The sequence below is a fragment of the Ctenopharyngodon idella genome, chromosome 2, assembly GCF_019924925.1.
Source record: "Ctenopharyngodon idella isolate HZGC_01 chromosome 2, HZGC01, whole genome shotgun sequence".
Lineage (NCBI taxonomy): Eukaryota > Metazoa > Chordata > Actinopteri > Cypriniformes > Xenocyprididae > Ctenopharyngodon > Ctenopharyngodon idella.
The window spans coordinates 3,042,679-3,062,355 of NC_067221.1; the positions used below are offsets into that span (position 1 = coordinate 3,042,679).

The 19,677-nt window shown below is 35.3% G+C and overlaps 2 protein-coding genes across 2 annotated transcripts in view; both read right to left on the reverse strand.

The window, feature by feature from the left end:
- Positions 1-19,677, reverse strand: part of LOC127522225 (uncharacterized) — an 884,749-nt gene that overhangs the window by 182,338 nt on the left and 682,734 nt on the right. Inside the window, exons 75-78 of the mRNA XM_051911962.1 lie at positions 14,728-14,901; positions 12,205-12,378; positions 9,244-9,417; positions 1,399-1,569 (exon numbers count right to left, since the gene is read on the reverse strand). Coding sequence (XP_051767922.1) covers positions 1,399-1,569; positions 9,244-9,417; positions 12,205-12,378; positions 14,728-14,901 — 693 coding nt within the window. The remainder of the gene's footprint in view (positions 1-1,398; positions 1,570-9,243; positions 9,418-12,204; positions 12,379-14,727; positions 14,902-19,677) is intronic.
- LOC127498572 (NACHT, LRR and PYD domains-containing protein 4C-like) overlaps positions 1-19,677 on the reverse strand; it is a 68,029-nt gene that overhangs the window by 30,113 nt on the left and 18,239 nt on the right. The window lies entirely within an intron of this gene.

Genomic DNA, 19,677 nt, shown 5'->3' on the forward strand with positions numbered 1-19,677 from the left:
ACGTTTTCATTGGTTCATTGTGTTCAGGTGTTTCTTGTTTGTTCATTAGTGTCTGTGTGTATATATAGCCCTCATGTTATCATTGTCTTTAGTCTGTCTTTGTTCCCTGTAACTGCTGTTGGTGAGGTTTATGTTCATGTTTCTTAGTCAAGTGTTTTTTTTTGTTATTTTAATTTTTGTTCACGTTTATTTTAATAAAGTAGTGGTGGCGAGATGAAGCTTCATGAAGCTTTCCAGCCAGATGTGTTGAAAAGTGGTTCATTTCTCAAGGCTTTGAATGCACACAGAGACACATGATGATCAATGGAAATATGGTGCAGGAAGTTTAGTTTGACAGCACCAAAATGTGTGTTACATGGTTCATGATACATTAATATACACAAATAAATAAATAAGTAGTTCTGTGAAGTATTTATGTTCAGTGTTGTTTCATAATGTTTCATAGTTTTGTAACTGGGCAATGCTGTTGTTGAACATACGAGAAAAAACAAAGTTCTTTAAACCGGATAAAAAAGTGAAAGTGATTAAGGTGGACTGGACAGAGAGAAGTGGAAGTGCTTGTGTAACACGAGAGGGAAAAAAAAAACATTGTCCCACCAAAAATGAACCCCTTCTCGAAGCTCTTCACTCAAACGAGGCTTCGAACGTCACCGGTGACGTCATTTCACTAAAACAATACAAGCCTCGATACGGAGCTCCGGCGGGAAGAACCTGATGTTCTCGACACAAGCTTCGAAGCCTCGATATCAGGAGTAACATCACTAGAATAAAGCTGCACTTGTGTTCAGACAACTTGCCTTCGGTGGATCTTATTACAGGCAGATTCTGATCACAGATTTCTAAAATGCACTTGTTCAAAAGTTACAGTAAATGCTGCACCAAAATTAGACATTTTACATTTTGTGAAATACAAACATTAAACTGAAAGCAGTTATGAACAGTTCTGATGTCACAAAAAACTTTGTTACACACCAGCAATCAGTAAACATGATCACATTCAGCAGTCGTGTTCAAAAAGAGCATCAATATATACACACTTATATTTAATTTACACAGAATTAACCTGTGAAAGTTAGGAAAGACATCTCTGTGTTTATAGAGCAGCTGAATTTCAATCTATCACTTATTTGAAGAGTTTTCTAAGCTCTGGAAGAAAACCATTGATCTCCCTCTACAGTAACTGAAATAATTAAATTATTAATTAAATATTTAAAGCTTGATGTCACATTTAAATTGTGTTTTTAATTTCCTGTTTAATTGTATTTCTTTACATTGTTGTGGCTCTGTGTGACACTGAGAAAAAAACTGCTCTGACTCAAATACGTGAGGAAATATTATCAGCTCAGTACATTACAATTAAAAGTAATGTAAATTTTTAAATAAATGAACAATACTCACGTCAGTGTTTTGAGTCGACAGTGTTTATCCTGCAGTAGAGCAGCGATCTGATTCACTCGTGTGTCTCCTAGTTCATGTTCACTCAGATTCAGCTCTCTCAGGAGTAACGGGTTTTTACCCACAACTCTCTCCACATACTGACAGGCTTCATCTGCAGCAGCACTCAAAAACCTGCAGAAGAGTCAATTCAGTTCTCAACTAAATGTCTGTTGCATTACAAACATGATTGATAAGATAAAAAACTCAATTATTGTACTAAAGACAAGCTCTAGTTAGTTATTTAGATGTAATACTTTTCTTTGAACATTTAAATACACAAATAAATGAAGAGTTCATTTGCAAAAACAGTTAACTCCATTTTTATTAATTCTCACAAATCATGTTTTTTTATTGTGCATTCCAAGTAATATCAATCAGACTGCAGTTGGGTTGTTTTGATTAAGTAATAATAACTCCAAAAAATACAGGTAAATTAAAAAATTAAAGTTCATTGAAAGTATGTTTTTTATATTTATTAAAAGTTTGTTCTTTAGCAAAAGCAGATTAAACTCCACATTTCATGTTTCAGAGTTAAACAAAACCAAATAATTGCATTTAAAACACACTCAAACACACGTGTGCACACAAACGCGCACACACACACACAACCAAGGGTTCATCATGTAAGACGTGTATGGTGTACAAGGTTTTACAGGAGTCGAAATTATAAATCCTGGATTACTTTTAGTCAGCTTTGACAAAACTTCCCTCAGCTAGCGCGTCTTTCTGAAGTGACTAGAAGCCTTGTCACCTGACCTGAATACTGTGCGCTGATTCGCTAAAACGGACTTATCGGTTTCTGTACACAAACAACAAGGGCGCTTGTCGGTTTCTGCTGTAAAACGTGAACTCGCGATGCCTGACAGTGGACAATACCGGCTTTTCTGACCAAACGGATTTAGGGTACAGAACGTGCTATATGTGGAGAATAACGCACAGCAGTTAGTTCATTTGTTTTTTTGTTTTTTTTAAAGTGGCGTTTATCGGTTTTTGCAAATGAACACTTCAAATATATAAATACTTGAAAATGAAGTCTAATAGAGATATTTAAAAAAGTAACTCGAGCGACACTCAGTCCTAAAGCAAACTCATAAGAACAGAAACGTCCCACAGAGCAGAAGGGCAAAAGCTCACTAGATCATGATTTTCAGTATGAATACAGAGTGTGAAATTAAGGCCTCAAGATCTTTCTGGCTTTTAAGCAGGAGGAGTGAGAAACATCAGCAGAGAAAACTGGCTTGTGAAACTGCATGTTTGTGAACATCTGGAGACTCATAGACCTGCTGTAGAGATACAGTGAATCTGGGCTTGATGGAAAACAATTGTGTTCAGAAAATATTTTGACTGAAAGTTTATCTAGAGTTTTTAATGAGAAGTGTGCACAAAAACAAAATTATGCATGTTAATTGTCGAGGTATACCATACTCCAGAACAGCACATATACTGACCCATAATGTCTATTTGACCTGTAGCTTGAACCACAACTAAACTGTGTTGACGGTTATCATCATCATGTCAGAACCTGCAGCATCTGATCTGATCATGATCATTTTGATGCAACAAATTGTCCAGCTTATTGTGTAACTAAAATAATATATTTGTTATGAATATTTAGCCTGCATATAACTAATTTTGATAATTATTTCATCCCGTCTCACCTCAGTGTCTTCAGTTGACAGTTTGGATCCTGTAGTAAATCACTGAGCTCCTTCACTCCTGATTGTCCAGGATCATTTCCTGTGAGATCCAGCTCTATCAGGTGTGAAGGGTTTGATCTCAGAGCTGAAGCCAGAGCTTTATAACCTTCTTCTGTTACACTGCAGTTAGAGAGTCTAGAACAGGAACGAAAACATTCAGCTGATTAATCAGTTAAACCTGAACAAAATAAATCCTCAAAGTGAATTTTATTTTGTTCTTTGTATGAATGTATTGAAAGTTAGTTGTAAAAACTGACAACTGAATATGGAGGCAAACAAAAGACACAGAGAACTTTAATATGTTAGACATCAACATCACTTTCAAGATTTCAATTATCTAAAACTGTAGAGCTGTGAAAGTCTTTGATCTGAATGATTCACAACAAGCAACCTGAAAATGGTCGAAAATTGAGAAAATTAAAGTTTGGGAATGACCTAATTAAAGTCCAGACTTCATCACCCTGTGTTTATGCACATTTTTAAGTACCGCATCAGAAACGACAGATGGAAACACCACATTTTGGAAAAAGAGTCAGAAAAAAGTTTTTATGCTCGCTTGAGGTGGTTTTTGACTTGTGCAAAAAAGAGTTAATGGGAATAATGGGAGACGGAAACATTTGCCGAATAAATTCTGACAGCGAACATTAAACCCACGTGACGAATCAGCTGTTTCCACTGATGGTGTTCTAACAGACTTAATGTTTGATTCTGTTATGATAAATTAAAGGGTTAGTTCACCTAAAAATTAAAATTCTGTCATTATTTACTCACCCTCTACAACCGTAAGACCTTCGTTCATCTTCAGAACACAAATTAAGATATTTTTGATAAAATCTGATGGCTCAGTGAAGCCTGCATTGACAGCAAGATAATATACACTTTCAAATGCCCAGAAAGGTAAAGACATATTTAAAAAAGTTCATGTGACTACAGTGGGTCAACCTGAATGTTATAAAGCAACGAGAATACTTTTTGTGCGCCAAAAAAAAAAAAAAAAAAAAAAAAAAAAAAGCTCTCTCAGGAGTAACGGGTTTTTACCCACAACTCCCTCCACATACTGACAGGCTTCATCTGCAGCAGCACTCAAAAACCTGCAGAAGAGTCAATTCAGTTCACAACTAAATGTCTGTTGCATTACAAACATGACTAATAAGATAAAAAAACTCAATTACTGTTCTAAAGACAAGCTCTAGTTAGTTATTTAGATGTAACACTTTTCTTTGAACATTTAAATATACAAATAAATATATAAATACTTGAAAACAAAGTCTGATAGTCAGAGATATTTAAAAAAGAAACTCGAGCGACACTCAGTCCTAAAGCAAACTCATAAGAACAGAAACGTCCCACAGAGCAGAAGGGCAAAAGCTCACTAGATCATGATTTTCAGTATGAATACAGAGTGTGAAATTAAGGCCTCAAGATGTTTCTGGCTTTTAAACAGGAGTCTCATAAGCCTCATTCAGACTGTCAGTCCAAATCCAATTTTTGCGCATATCCGATTGAAATCTGATCAGATTTAGCAAGTCTGAATAGGATGCACTGTATACCGGTACTGTGAAAATACCATGAAGATATCATGATTTTGCTCATTTCGGTATATGCTGCTGTTCTGAAGTTCACCGCTAGGTGGCAGTGTGCTACACAAACTGACGCGAAACCGTCAAATGTGACAACATAGAGGAACAAAATGGATAAAGCAGTAGAATCTCACTCAACACGCCCAAAACTAATTAATAACAAAGAGTACAGAACCCAAGAGGCGAAACTCTGATCCTTTTTGGGCAACAGACACTAGATGGCGCTCCGGTAGCGCGGCCGCCATTATGGGGTGAAAATGCCAACTGGACCATAGAATCCTTCACATCTTACACACCCAAAATCGGCGAATTTCACAACCAAATCAGAAGCGCAATAGAACATTTTTTAAATTAAGTCATCAGTAAATTGTATGGCTCCTACAGTAAATGTTGTTTATTGTCTTATATATGTTTTATTTTACCAGTTGTGGAATCCAACCATTCATCCATCTGAGGTAACGTAGTTAGCCTACTTTATTGAGTATTTCCATTTTATGAAACTTTACACATTTATTAATAGTAAATTAATAATGAATGAATTTAAGATCATCATGTTTGCAGTGAACAATATATTTCAGACCTAGTGGAGTAATAGTAATAATCACTCCACTAGGTCTGAATTGAATATTGCATGTTTTAATGGATCACGCTACAAACATAACGATCTTATAATATGATGCATTGCTGTGTCCATTATCGCATAATTCCCACTTTTGGACACTTTTGCTTTAACACACAACACTGCAAAAACAAGCTGTTATTTTCTGTTATATATTTATTGTCCAACATTCCCAATTATTCTGATGCATGTCCTTAATTTAATTTCATATGTTGGTATTAATTCAGTGTTTATAATGCTAATACTTGAACTTCAACGAATTTGAACCCAAACTGACTGCGTTTCTAGAGAGCAAAGGTTTTGTGAAAAAAGAGGAAGACTTAAACACAAAGTCTGTAAAATAAACTGTTAAAAGGATTTGATGATCACTAGTGATAGTATTTTATTCTGTTGTCATCATTCAGGTTGGATTTTAGTTTTAATGTACTTTTTTTTTTTAACAAAGCAGCTGATATTGCCATAGAAGCTAGTGGACCGACTCGACCGACTTTCAAGTCAAAATGGCGGAAACGCAGAGCTGCTGCTGGGCGCTGGTGTTCCAATGGAACGTTCTATTGAGTTTCGCTTCTTGTTAGTGTTTATTCTTTGCTAATAATGACAGCAGTAGACGTATAATTTGGAATTGCTTTGCTTATAAAAATGATGAAGAACCATCAAACCTACACACACGTACATAAGATCATATGGTTTAGATAACATGAAAGCTCCAGCGTGCGTTTGAACCAATGATGTTTATCTCCTAATATTTGCACTTAAGTTTAGCTAGTTCTTACAGAAGTATTCAGGTACAGAAATGCTAGTTACAGAAATTTAATAAAGTAATCAAATGTAAAATAACACTGAATAGTCACTGTTAATACATTAAATACCGTTTAAGGTAAAACAACTCAATTTGGAAGGCGCGAGCTCTATACAGGCGGCTTGTGTGTGCGTTGTTTGTTGGTATAAGCGCAAAGAAACCATCTCTCACAGAGCTGCCAAGTACGTTACTACTGAATGATAAAATCGCTTGGATGTTCAAAATGGGTTTAAAAAAACGTGGGCAAGTGATTTCCGTCAGTTGTCTGTAACGCGCACGAGAGTGTTGTATCGCAGGGCGCATATGTACTTAAAGTGCTCTATTTTCGCACACTAATTTTGTACTTAATATACTAAAGATTCTTCATTAGTACTTCTTAAGATAATCTTAAGAACATCTAAGTGTTCTCAACTGTGCTATTTTGAAACACCATGAAATATGAACTAAAATGTGCTTTTAATATACTATCTCTGTATTTTAAAAATGTATTTAGTTAACACTTGTAGTAGACTATGGGTTCAAGTGTGCTATAAGTGGTAACCAATTACTGATTTGATGTGATAATCTGTGTTGATTAATTTACTAATAAACATTTGCGGTAATTTCCCTCTTTGTAAACGCGCAACCTGCGAGAATGAGAATAATTATGCGCAATACCCGCACCAAAATTTAGACCCTGTATGGTATTGATTTAATACCGATATACCGGTATTAGATTGTGGTACCGTACCGAAGCCAAACTTGTGGTATTGACCCATCCTGAATGGCCAAAAATCACATGAAATGCGATTTTTACAAATCCATTACTAATTACATCATCAATGTTGTATTTAAAATACTTTTCTAATTACTCTGTCTGAAAAGTAATTTAATTACTCAATAAGTAACTTACTAATTACTTCTTAAAATCCTTATAAACCTTGACCGGATGGACAATAGAAAGGAAACTCTTTTAATAATTTAGTCAAATATGGAATAGTTTAGCCTTTTATAGCTTTTTAAAACATTTTAACTTTATTAAAACATATACTATAATACTTTTATTTACTTTATAATACTTAAAATTTTTTTAGTAACAAATAGGGATGTCAGAAAAATCTAGTAGTCGGTACTGACACCACCAAAAGTGCACAATACTCGATACCAAAGTCGATACCACGGTAAAAATATATAAAAATACAAATAAAACAATGCTATATATTTTTTTCCAGGTAGGTCTAATAGTAGTATGTAAAAATACCACAGAAATTGAATAATCAAATATAAAATAACTCTGCATAGTCATAACTGTATAAATTAAATATAGATTAATCCTTATTTAAGCTTTTCTTTTGTTGTTTGATAATGGACGGCAGGCACGTGCACACATATACATAAAAGGGGGCTTGAGCACCTGCCCTTTTTCTTTCTTGAGAGAAAGTGCCCTTTTTTCTAGGGTACTTTTTTTTTTTTTTAAATAAATGAATATATATTCCTGTTAGCGCACAGCTTCCCTGTCAAACAAATATATTTACATATATATAGTATTTTTTATTCAGTATCAGTTCGGCTATATATCAGTTCGAGTTCAGGTGCCCTCCCTCCGGGACACATCATTCATTCCCGCATGCACCCCCCCCCCCATTTAAGGGTGAGATTATTTATATACGTTTAACGCCGCGTTAATAATTTGACCACCAGCAACGCATCTGTCTGATTTGATACTAATGCAATTTGTCATATTATAATTTCAATTATTTTAATGTGCTATGCACTGCGTTTTGAACCATGGTAAAGATATCTGTAGGGCTGTCAATACCGGAAGAGGAGCATCCATGGACGCACATCCATGAACTGCATTATTAGACAGTTTTCTAAGCATGCACGATTTATTAAAACCATTTAAAAATCATAATACAGCATTGCATAATGCTATCATTCCTAAATCTACGCTTAGTGACACAGGAGAATACGTTACATCAATAAAAGTTTAAACCCTCGCTCTGAGTGTGCATGATTGATGTCCACATATTCTCGTTGAAGAAATTGCAGTGGATGTAGCATTTCTATAATAAAGTGGTCGATTATTATTATTATTATTATTATTATTAATTAACTAATGTTATATTTTTAATTATGCTGGTTGGCCAAAAAGGATTTGATCGTGCTGTGTAACAACAACAATTACCAGGCTTTTGGCGCCCTCTGCAGGCATTTGTTATAATACATATTATGTACTTGTAACATTTCAGGGGGAAAATAACTCTTGGGCCCAGTTTCACAGACAGGGCTTAGCCTAAGCCAGGATTAGGCCTTAGTTCAATTAGGATATTTAAGTAGGTTTTATAAACATACCCAAGAAAAAAAACATTACTGGTGTGCATCTTGAGACAAAACAATGGCTCTGACATATTTTAAGATCTGTCAGTACAAGTTACTTTCAGTTAAAACAGCTCAAACATGCATTTTAGTCTAGGACTAGTTTAAGCCTCATCTGTGAAACTGGGGGTCAATGTGTTTAAATATGCAGATTAGCTTGTTTTGGTTAATTTAGAAGAAATCTACAGATGCAAACAGACGGAGGGTAGTAGGCTTAAAACAAACACCATCTAAACGTGTATTTTAAAAGTTTTCTTTCCATTATAGTAAAAGAAGACTTGGAAGCAAAAATAGACCAAAATCTTAAAACTGTCCACAACATGAAAGAAGTATTCCAATAACTCCAAAAGAATTAAAACGATGTATTGATTTGTGCAAAATAAACAAATTATTAATGTCCTTCTCCTTATTGTTCTAAATAGAGGCAGCGTTCACTTTTACCTTTAGACAACAAATTTAGATTTAGGATAAGTAATTTAATTACAGTAACGCGTTACACCCAACACTGCTCCAGAACAGCACATATACTGACCCATAATGTCTATTTGACCAGTAGCTTGAACCACAACTAAACTGTGTTAACGGTTATTATCATCATGTCAGAACCTGCAGCATCTGATCTGATCTTGATCATTTTGATGCAACAAATTGTCCAGCTTATTGTATAACTAAAATAATATATTTGTTATGACTATTTAGCCTCCATATTTTGTTAGCTTGCATATTTTGTTAATAATGTTCATCCCATCTCACCTCAGTGTCTTCAGCTGACAGTTTGGATCCTGTAGTAAATCACTGAGCTCCTTCACTCCTGATTGTCCAGGATCATTTCCTGTGAGATCCAGCTCTATCAGGTGTGAAGGGTTTGATCTCAGAGCTGAAGCCAGAGCTTTATAACCATCTTCTGTTACACTGCAGTTAGAGAGTCTAGAACAGGAATGAAAACATTCAGATGATTAATCAGTTAAACCTGAACAACAGAAATCCTCAAAGTGAATTTTATTTTGTCAGGGTTCCCACTCTTTCATGATCACCAGATTCAATGAATTTCAAGGACTTTTTAAATTTATTTTATATCAAGCACCTATCAAATTCACATCCCAGCATATGGAGCGTCATGAAAGACCTCTTACAGTTCTTAACATTTTAACCCTCCTATTGCATTTGGATCCATTTTAACCCAGAAGAGGTTAGAATCATTTCTACATTAATTTTGGAAATATATTAGAACCAGTTGTAGCTTTCTTATCCCTAATATTAACAATCTTTCCACACTAGTTTTGGTTTTCATTTTTTATGAATTATTACTTGAGTAAAAACATTATAATATAGAGAGAATATTGTAAAAAAAAAAATTAATTTTGCAATTGAGTGAAAAAAAAGGATCATATGGATCGTAATTGTCAGAATATATACAATATATTATAGATATAAGCTTGCAATTCTGAGAAAAAAGTCAGAATTGAGAGATATAAATGAGCACTTCTGAGAAAAAAAAATCTGAATTGCCATTTACAGTATATATCACAATTCTGACTTTATAAGACACAATTGTGGCTTTATAATCACGCAATTCTGACTTTTTAACTCGCAATTGTGAATTTAGGGTAGAGTGGGGAAAACGCCCCCTTGGGGGACAACTAACTCTACACAATATGCATAATATTCTTATTAATAAGTAGGGGTGGGCGATATGGCAAAAATATCACGCTTCATGATTTGATCACAAATCTTTTTCATGTTGTTTTTACTATTTTGCCAGTGACTGAGCAGTACAGTCAAACTAATTTCCTTATATATTAAAAAGTAGCCTTTGTAGGAACCGTGGACGAACCAGACAAATGAATCATTCAGATGATTCTTTCAAAACATAATTCCAGAAACCCAAGCTCTGAGAATCTAATTTTCGGCTCCAGTCCGTCTACAGAACAAGCCCCTGCTAATTACTCTTATGGCACCCATGCTTCCTGACTGAAGGAGAGGCGGCAAAACTTAAACCAAATGGTCACCAGAAGATAAATAGTCTTTGATCTCCAGATCAAAAGAGACAGAGAGACAATGCAGGCCCATTTCTCTGAGTGACCTAACTTTACAGAAAAACCCACAAAGAAGGTTTCTATAACTAAAACTGCATCAAATTGTTCCAAACAATTTGAAATGGACTTATCAAACATCTTTCAACTGCATAAATTTTATATCATGTCTACACATGCTACATGTGACCAGTTATGTTTTAGAACACCCACAATTCATGTAAATGTGATAACTTTTGAATGATTGATTGAAAGTATGCCTTATTTGGAATGAATTTAAATCTCTAATGTATGTTTAAATCATGGCTTGAATGAAATCTGTGTAAAATGTGTCATATTCCATTTAATAGAAATTATGTCTAAAACGGTACTCTCTGCTGAAGCTGGCAATTCCAGAGACCGGAGATAACGCTTATTTTATGATTGGGGCGGAGAAAAGCCACCTTTTGAAACAAGATGATATCTGATTGGCCAGAACTCCTCACAGAGGTGGGACAAACACATAAATTTAAATAGTCACATCAAAGTTAACAAACTAGAAAGAAAGAAATAAAAGTAACACAATGGAGTAACAAGAAGAACAAAACGAAGACAAGACTAAGCTGACAAAGGACAGACAAGCAGCTCATTCAAGCCATCCAACTTTCACTCACTTTTCTCTTCTTTTACTTAATTTTCTTTTCAGTTGAGAGTCTCGTGTTCTAAGTTTTGCCGCAAAGTTTAACCAACGACTTTTGCCGCTTCAACTTTAACTCCAGCCACGACAAAGAGACTTCCTTTCATTTTGCCAGCACGCTCAAACAGGATTCACCCTCAAGCCATCCTAGGTGAATATGACTTTCTTCTTTCTGATGAACATAATCAAAGAAATATTAATAAATATCCTGACACATCCAAGCTTTATAATGGCAGTGAACGGGATAAATGAGTATAAGCTGAAGAAAGTGTCTCCATCCACATCCATCCATCATAAACGTACTCCACACAGCTCCAAGGCAGGGTGACCAGACATCCCCATTTTCCAGGGACAGTCCCGGTTTGTCGTGTTCTGTCCCCGACTGGAGCTGTCCCCGGAAATGTCCCCATTTTACAGCTCCTTCAAAACAACCCGCAAATGCATTGCAAAAAAGCCCGACCAACCAGCATACAGCAGCCTGTTGGTTATCGGAGCAATCGTGTAGTGATTATATTCACCAATAGAGGGGGCTGTGCAGCTACACTGCTATTGGTCGCACGCGCGCCGCTACTTCATGAAGAACGTAACCTGGACCAGAGCAGAGCGTCATTATTATCAATTATAAAAAACAACAACATCGTTAACGGTTTCAATGTAGTAACATACTAACTATTCATGTTAAATTAAAGTAACACTGTTTGTTTGTGTTTTATAACAGGGCCTCAACAGGGTGCGGGATTGTTTTGCACATTGTTTTGATGCTTCAGGATATTTATTAATATTTCTTTGATTATGTTCATCAGAAAGAAGAAAGTCATATACACCTAGGATGGCTTGAGGGTGAGTAAAGCTTGGGATAATTTTCATGTGAAAGTGAACTAATCCTTTAACTAAAACCATTTCTGAATCTTTCTTCAGATGGAGATGCAGCGCTACAAATGATGTGACTTGTGCTCTGTTGTCTTAAAATAAATTAAACAGTAAATACAGTATAATGATACTAACTGTAGTTTCTCCAGCTTGAATTGTGGGTTCATCAGTAGATCACTGAGGTTTTTCACTCCAGAGTCTCCAAGTTTATTCCCCCACAGGTTCAGCTCTCTCAGGTGTGACGGGTTTGATTTCAGAGCTGAAGTCAGGATGACACACTGTTTCTCTGTAATACTGCATCCATACAGACTGAAGACAGAAAGAGAAAATGACTCAAATCCATGTTCAGTTCATGTGTGAGTTAAATGAATCATGAATAAATGTCATACAGTCACTAATAAACCAGCAAAAACATGGAAACTTAATGATATAAACAAACAAACCAAGACAGGAGCATTTGAGGATACTAGTTACAATCCAAGTCTGGATCCGTCCTCACTCCCAAAAATAAGTGAATTTATCACTCTAGATGAATATATGGGATCAATATAAAAACAATAGAAAAATTAACATTTAAATGGACTATTTTCATTATTAATTTAAGAAAATCTTACACATTCATAGATTAAGTCATTAGAGTGTAATTTACAATCTCTAAATACACATTTTGTTTAATAAAAGAAGATTTAGTGAAAAGTACCATTAATCCAGTATAAATGTAACATTTCAGAATAATCTATTTGTGTAACAGTTTTGTTGTGTTTTATTATCACGGTGTTGCTGTCTGTGTGTGTTCCCTAGTTAGTGTTCTTGGTTGTTAATTAGTTCCTGCAGCTGTTCTGTTTTACCTTGATTACTCTGTCTGTGTATTTAAACTCTTAGTTCTGTCTGTTCATTGTTCTGTCGTTTATGTTGAAGTGGTTGTGTTTTATCTCTCCTACATGTTAGATTTGTGATTAAAGACAGTGTTATTGTATTCTCCATCGTCGTGAGCTTCATTACAACCAGACATTCATGACAATTTGTTACACTGTTTTTTAGTCTGTTCTCACTTCTGTCTTGTTTCACAGCAAAGATTTGTCAGATTCCAGCATATGAAACACTTTTATAGCCACAAAGTTTAAATTGCTTCAAAGTTTAATGCTCTTTTTACTGATACACATACAAACCCGTTAAAGGATTAGTTCACTTTCAAATGAAAACTAGATAAAAAAGTTAGGGTACTCTAGGTGGTTGCTAGGGCATTGATATGTGGTTGCAAGGGTTTTATGTGGTTGCTAAGATGTTGCTATGTGGTTGCTAAGGTATTCTGAGTGGTTGCTAGGGTGTTGCTATGCAGTTGCTAAGGTACTCAGGATGGTTGCTAGGGTGTTGCTATGTGGTTGCTATGGTACTCAGGATGGTTGCTAGGGTGTTGCCATGCCATTGCTAAGGTATTCTGGGTAGTTGCTAGAGTGTTGCTATGTGGTTGTTAGAGTATTCTGGGGGTTTGCTATGAGATAGATAGATAGATAGATAGATAGATAGATAGATAGATTAAATGAGTTTGAATGAGTTTCAATGGATTAGAAATAGTTCACAGAATGTCAGTTTAATTGAGTCTAATGGGCTTCAGTGTGTTTAAATGTGAATTTTGTCAGTTGGAGTTTGAACAGTCGTGGCTCATCTGAACATTCCATCAGTGAAAGTCAATGGGATTTTTCCGAGGTTTAATAGTCATTTTTAGGAAAACCGTAAGTCCGATCAGTTAGAAAAGATAAAGCACACTAAGTCAGAACAGTCTGAAGGTTTGAGCCGAATTTGGTAGTTCTAGCTTTAAAGCTCTAGGAGGAGTTAAAGTCAGAAATGTTAGTCTCAGAAAAATAAGTTTAAACAGCATTTCAGTAAAGCTGGGCACACATTTAACGACTAGCTAAAACATCCTAAGACTGAGCTCAACACACAGCGATTGTTTCCTGCGACTGAAGCAGATTTAAATACTTACACACGGAATCTGAACACCGACTGTAATCGCCGACTGAACGCAACTGGCTCTGACTGGACGCGTTTGAGCGCGATCAGTCATAAGTATCAATTTACATTCATAATCGGCCTTACAATCGTTAAAGTCGGCATGAAATCAAAATTGACAACTCTTATTTTTTTATGGAATATTGTAGTATTTATTATCAATAATTTATCCGTGCACTTCATTATTTTTTTAAAATTCATGTGCCCTCGTAATCTTTAATCAAAGACATTAACCTGCTTTCCCCCTCAAAACGACTCATCGTCTCTTCCTGTCACATGCTATAATGGCGGACACACACCGTCAGTTAGTCTCTCTCTCGCTGTTTAGTGCCGTTGATCGTCCTCGTCATCCTCAATAAAGAAGGTTCTTACAGTAATGTGAGGGTGCTCGCAGTGAGTCCGGTGGAGAGAAATTCCCAAACGGGCATTCAGATCTGCCTCCATTTTGTTAGCAACGCCCAACTTCCAACGATCCAATCAATTCCCGAAGTAAGAAATCAAGTACCGCCCTCTCATTTCAGATGCCGTTTCACTCAGATAGACGTCACAGTAGAGAAGAAAAGACAATCGCAACTTCCGCTTCATGCCGACTTTTGCCCTGTTGACTTAAAATAAATTAAATAGTAAATACAGTATAATGATACTAACTCTAGTTTCTCCAGCTTGAATTGTGGGTTCATCAGTAGATCACTGAGGTTTTTCACTCCAGAGTCTCCTAGTTTATTCCTCCACAGGTTCAGCTCTCTCAGGTGTGACGGGTTTGATTTCAGAGCTGAAGTCAGGATGACACACTGTTTCTCTGTAATACTGCATCTACTCAGACTGAAGACAGAAAGAGAAAATGACTCAAATCCATGTTCAGTTCATGTGTGAGTTAAATGAATCATGAATAAATGTCATACAGTCACTAATAAACCAGCAAAAACATGGAAACTTAATGATAGAAACGAACAAACCAAGACAGGAGCATTTGAGGATACTAGTTACAATCCAAGTCTGGATCCGTCCTCACTCCCAAAAATAACTGAATTTATCACTCTTAATTGAATATATAGGATCAATTTAGAAACAATAGAAAAATTAACATTTAAATGGACTATTTTCATAATTTAAGAAAATCTTACACATTCATAGATTAAGTCATTAGAGTGTAATTTACAATCTCTAAATACACATTTTGCTTAATAAAAGAAGATTTAGTGAAAAGTACCATTAGTCCAGTATAAATGTAACATTTCAGAATAATCTATTTGTGTAACAGTTTTGTTGTGTTTTATTATCATGGTGTTGCTGTCTGTGTGTGTTCCCTAGTTAGTGTTCTTGGTTGTTAATTAGTTCCTGCAGCTGTTCTGTTTTACCTTGATTACTCTGTCTGTGTATTTAAACTCTTAGTTCTGTCTGTTCATTGTTCTGTCGTTTATGTTGAAGTGGTTGTGTTTTATCTCTCCTACATGTTAGATTTGTGATTAAAGACAGTGTTATTGTATTCTCCATCGTCGTGAGCTTCATTACAACCAGCCATTCATGACAATTTGTTACACTGTTTTTTAGTCTGTTCTCACTTCTGTCTTGTTTCACAGCAAAGATTTGTCAGATTCCAGCATATGAAACTATTTTACAGCCACAAAGTTTTAAATGCTTCAAAGTTTAATGCTCTTTTTACTGATACACATACAAACCCATTAACTAATACCATTTCTGAATCTTTCTTCAGATGGAGATGCAGCGCTACAAATGATGTGACTTGTGCCCTGTTGACTTAAAATAAATTAAACAGTAAATACAGCATAATGATACTAACTGTAGTTTCTCCAGCTTGAATTGTGGGTTCATCAGTAGATCACTGAGGTTTTTCACTCCAGAGTCTCCTAGTTTATTCCTGCTCAGGTCCAGCTCTCTCAGGTGTGACGGGTTTGATTTCAGAGCTGAAGTCAGGATGACACACTGTTTCTCTGTAATTCTGCATCTACACAGACTGAAGACAGAAAGAGAAAAGACAATGACTCAGATCTATGATGATCAACTAACATGTTTAGCTTCATCCAGCAGACTTTTGCTGACAAATAAACAGGGATATCCAGGTGCAGGTAACATGGAGAAAGACGACACATTGTTCATTTAAATATACTACGACATTGTAACAATACAAAGGTTGAAATAGTCAATCTATTTATGTTAGTTTACACATTCATTTCATCTCATCTTTAAGGTTGTTTCGTGTCAATGTCACCCTTGGTTTGATCACTGGGACAAATGTGTTTATGTCGGTTGTTTTCAGACACATTGTCGACTCACTAACACTTTACAATAATCTTTCATTTGTTCACATTAACTACATTAGTTAACATGAACCAATGATGGACAATACTAGTACAGCATTTAATAACCTTAATGTAAGTTTTAAATAAAAAAAGTTTTCTGTTAACATTAGTTAATCCACTGTGAACGAACATGAACAATGAATAATTGTATAAACGAACATTAACAGATTAAGGAATGAAAGTATTTCCTGAAGCAGAAGACAATCAAACAAGTTTTGGAAAAGGTTCATCTGCTTTAGTGCTGCACCGTGAGGCAGTGTCACGTCTGTTCTGGGTTTAGTTTAGTTTATGTTTTCATGTCTTTTATTTTGTATAATTCTCACAGTCTTGCTCCTCATGTGATCTTGTCATGTGCTCCCCCTGTTCATGTGTCATGTTCTGATTGGTTCCTTGTTTCATGGGTCACGTTTTCATTGGTTCATTGTGTTCAGGTGTTTCTTGTTTGTTCATTAGTGTCTGTGTGTATATATAGCCCTCATGTTATCATTGTCTTTATTCTGGCTTTGTTCCCTGTAACTGCTGTTGGTGAGGTTTATGTTCATGTTCCTTAGTCAAGTGTTTTTTTTGTTATTTTAATTTTTGTTCACGTTTATTTGAATAAAGTAGTGGTGGTAAGATGAAGCTTCATGAAGCTTTGAAGCTTTTCAGCCAGATGTGTTGAAAAGAGGTTCATAATAATTAAATTATTAGTTAAATATTTAAAGCTTGATGTCACATTTAAATTGTGTTTTTAATTTCCTGTTTAATTATATTACTTTACATTGTTGTGGCTCTGTGTGACACTGAGAAAAAAAACTGCTCCGACTGAAATACATGAGGAAATATTACAGTCATATAATGTAATATTTTAAATAAATGAACAATACTCACGTCAGTGTTTTGAGTCGACAGTGTTTATCCTGCAGTAGAGCAGCGATCTGATTCACTCCTGTGTCTCCTAGTTCATGTTCACTCAGATTCAGCTCTCTCAGGAGTAACGGGTTTTTACCCACAACTCTCTCCACATACTGACAGGCTTCATCTGCAGCAGCACTCAAAAACCTGCAGAAGAGTCAATTCAGTTCTCAACTAAATGTCTGTTGCATTACAAACATGATTGATAAGATAAACTCAATTATTGTACTAAAGACAAGCTCTAGTTAGTTATTTAGATTTAACACTTTTCTTTGAACATTTAAATACACAAATAAATGAAGAGTTCATTTGCAAAAACAGTTAACTCCATTTTTATTAATTCTCACAAATCATGTTTTTTTATTGGGTTGTTTTGATTAAGTTATAATAACTCCAAGAAATACAGGTAAATTAAAAAATTAAAGTTCATTGAAACTATGTTTTTTTATATTTATTAAAAGTTTGTTTTTTAAACAGATTTAACTCCACATTTCATGTTTCAGAGTTAAACAAAACCAAGTAATTGCATTTAAAACACACGTGTGCACACAAACACTCCAACTAACAGATCGACACACACACACACGCAAAAGGACAACCAAGGGTTCATCATGTAAGACGTGTATGGTGTACAAGGTCTTACAGGAGTCGAAATTATAAATCCTCGATCACTTTTAGTCAGCTTTGACAAAACTTCCCTCAGCTAGCGCGTCTTTCTGAAGTGACTAGAAGCCTTGTCACCTGACCTGAATACTGTGCGCTGATTCGCTAAAACGGACTTATCGGTTTCTGTACACAAACAACAAGGGCGCTTGTCGGTTTCTGCTGTAAAACGTGAACTCGTGATGCCTGACAGTGGACAATACCGACTTTAATGACCAAACGGATTTAGGGTACAGAACGTGCTATATGTGGAGAATAACGCACAGCAGTTAGTTCATTTTTTTTTTTTTTTTTTAAAGTGGCGTTTATCGGTTTTTGCAAATGAACACTTCAAATATATAAATACTTGAAAATGAAGTCTAATAGAGTTATTTAAAAGAACTCGAGCGACACTCAGTCCTAAAGCAAACTCATAAGAACTCATAGACCTGCTGTAGAGATACAGTGAATCTGGGCTTGATGGAAAACAATTTGACTGAAAGATTATCTAGAATTTTTAATGAGAAGTGTGCACAAAAACAAAATTGTGCATGTTAATTGTCGAGGTATACCATACTCCAGAATAGCACATATACTGACCCATAATGTCTATTTGACCTGTAGCTTGAACCACAACTAAACTGTGTTGACGGTTATCATCATCATGTCAGAACCTGCAGCATCTGATCTGATTTTGATCATTTTGATGCAACAAATTGTCCAGCTTATTGTATAACTAAAATAATATATTTGTTATGAATAATTAGCCTGCATATAACTAATTTTGTTAATTATTTCATCCCGTCTCACCTCAGTGTCTTCAGTTGACAGTTTGGATCCTGTAGTAAATCACTGAGCTCCTTCACTCCTGATTGTCCAGGATCATTTCCTGTGAGATCCAGCTCTATCAGGTGTGAAGGGTTTGATCTCAGAGCTGAAGCCAGAGCTTTATAACCTTCTTCTGTTACACTGCAGTTAGAGAGTCTAGAACAGGAATGAAAACATTCAGCTGATTAATCAGTTAAACCTGAACAACAGAAATCCTCAAAGTGAATTTTATTTTGTCAGGTTTCCCACTCTTTCATGATCACCAGATTCAATGAATTTCAAGGACTTTTTAAATTTATTTTATATCAAGCACCTATCAAATTCACATCCCAGCATATGGAGCGTCATGAAAGACCTCTTACAGTTCTTAACATTTTAATCCTCCTATTGCATCTGCATCCATTTTAACCCAGAAGAGGTTAGAATCATTTGTACATTAATTTTGGAAATATATTAAAACCAGCTGCAGCTTTCTTATCCCTAATATTAACAATCTTTCCACACTTTTGGTTTTCATTTTTTATGAATCATTACTTGAGTAAAAACATTATAATATAGAGAGAATATTGTAAAAAATAATTAATTTTGCAATTGAGTGAAAAAAAATCATATGGATCGTAATTGTCAGAATATATACAATATATTATAGACATAAGCTTGCGATTCTGAGAAAAAAGTTAGAATTGAGAGATATAAATGAGCACTTCTGAGAAAAAAAAATCTGCAATTTGAAAAATTGCAATTTATATATCTCAATTCTGACTTTATAAGACACAATTGTGGCTTTATAATCACGCAATTCTGACTTTTTAACTCGCAATTGTGAATTTAGGGTAGAGTGAGGGAGAACGCCCCCTTGGGGGACAACTAACTCTACACAATATGCATAATATTCTTATTAATAAGTAGGGGT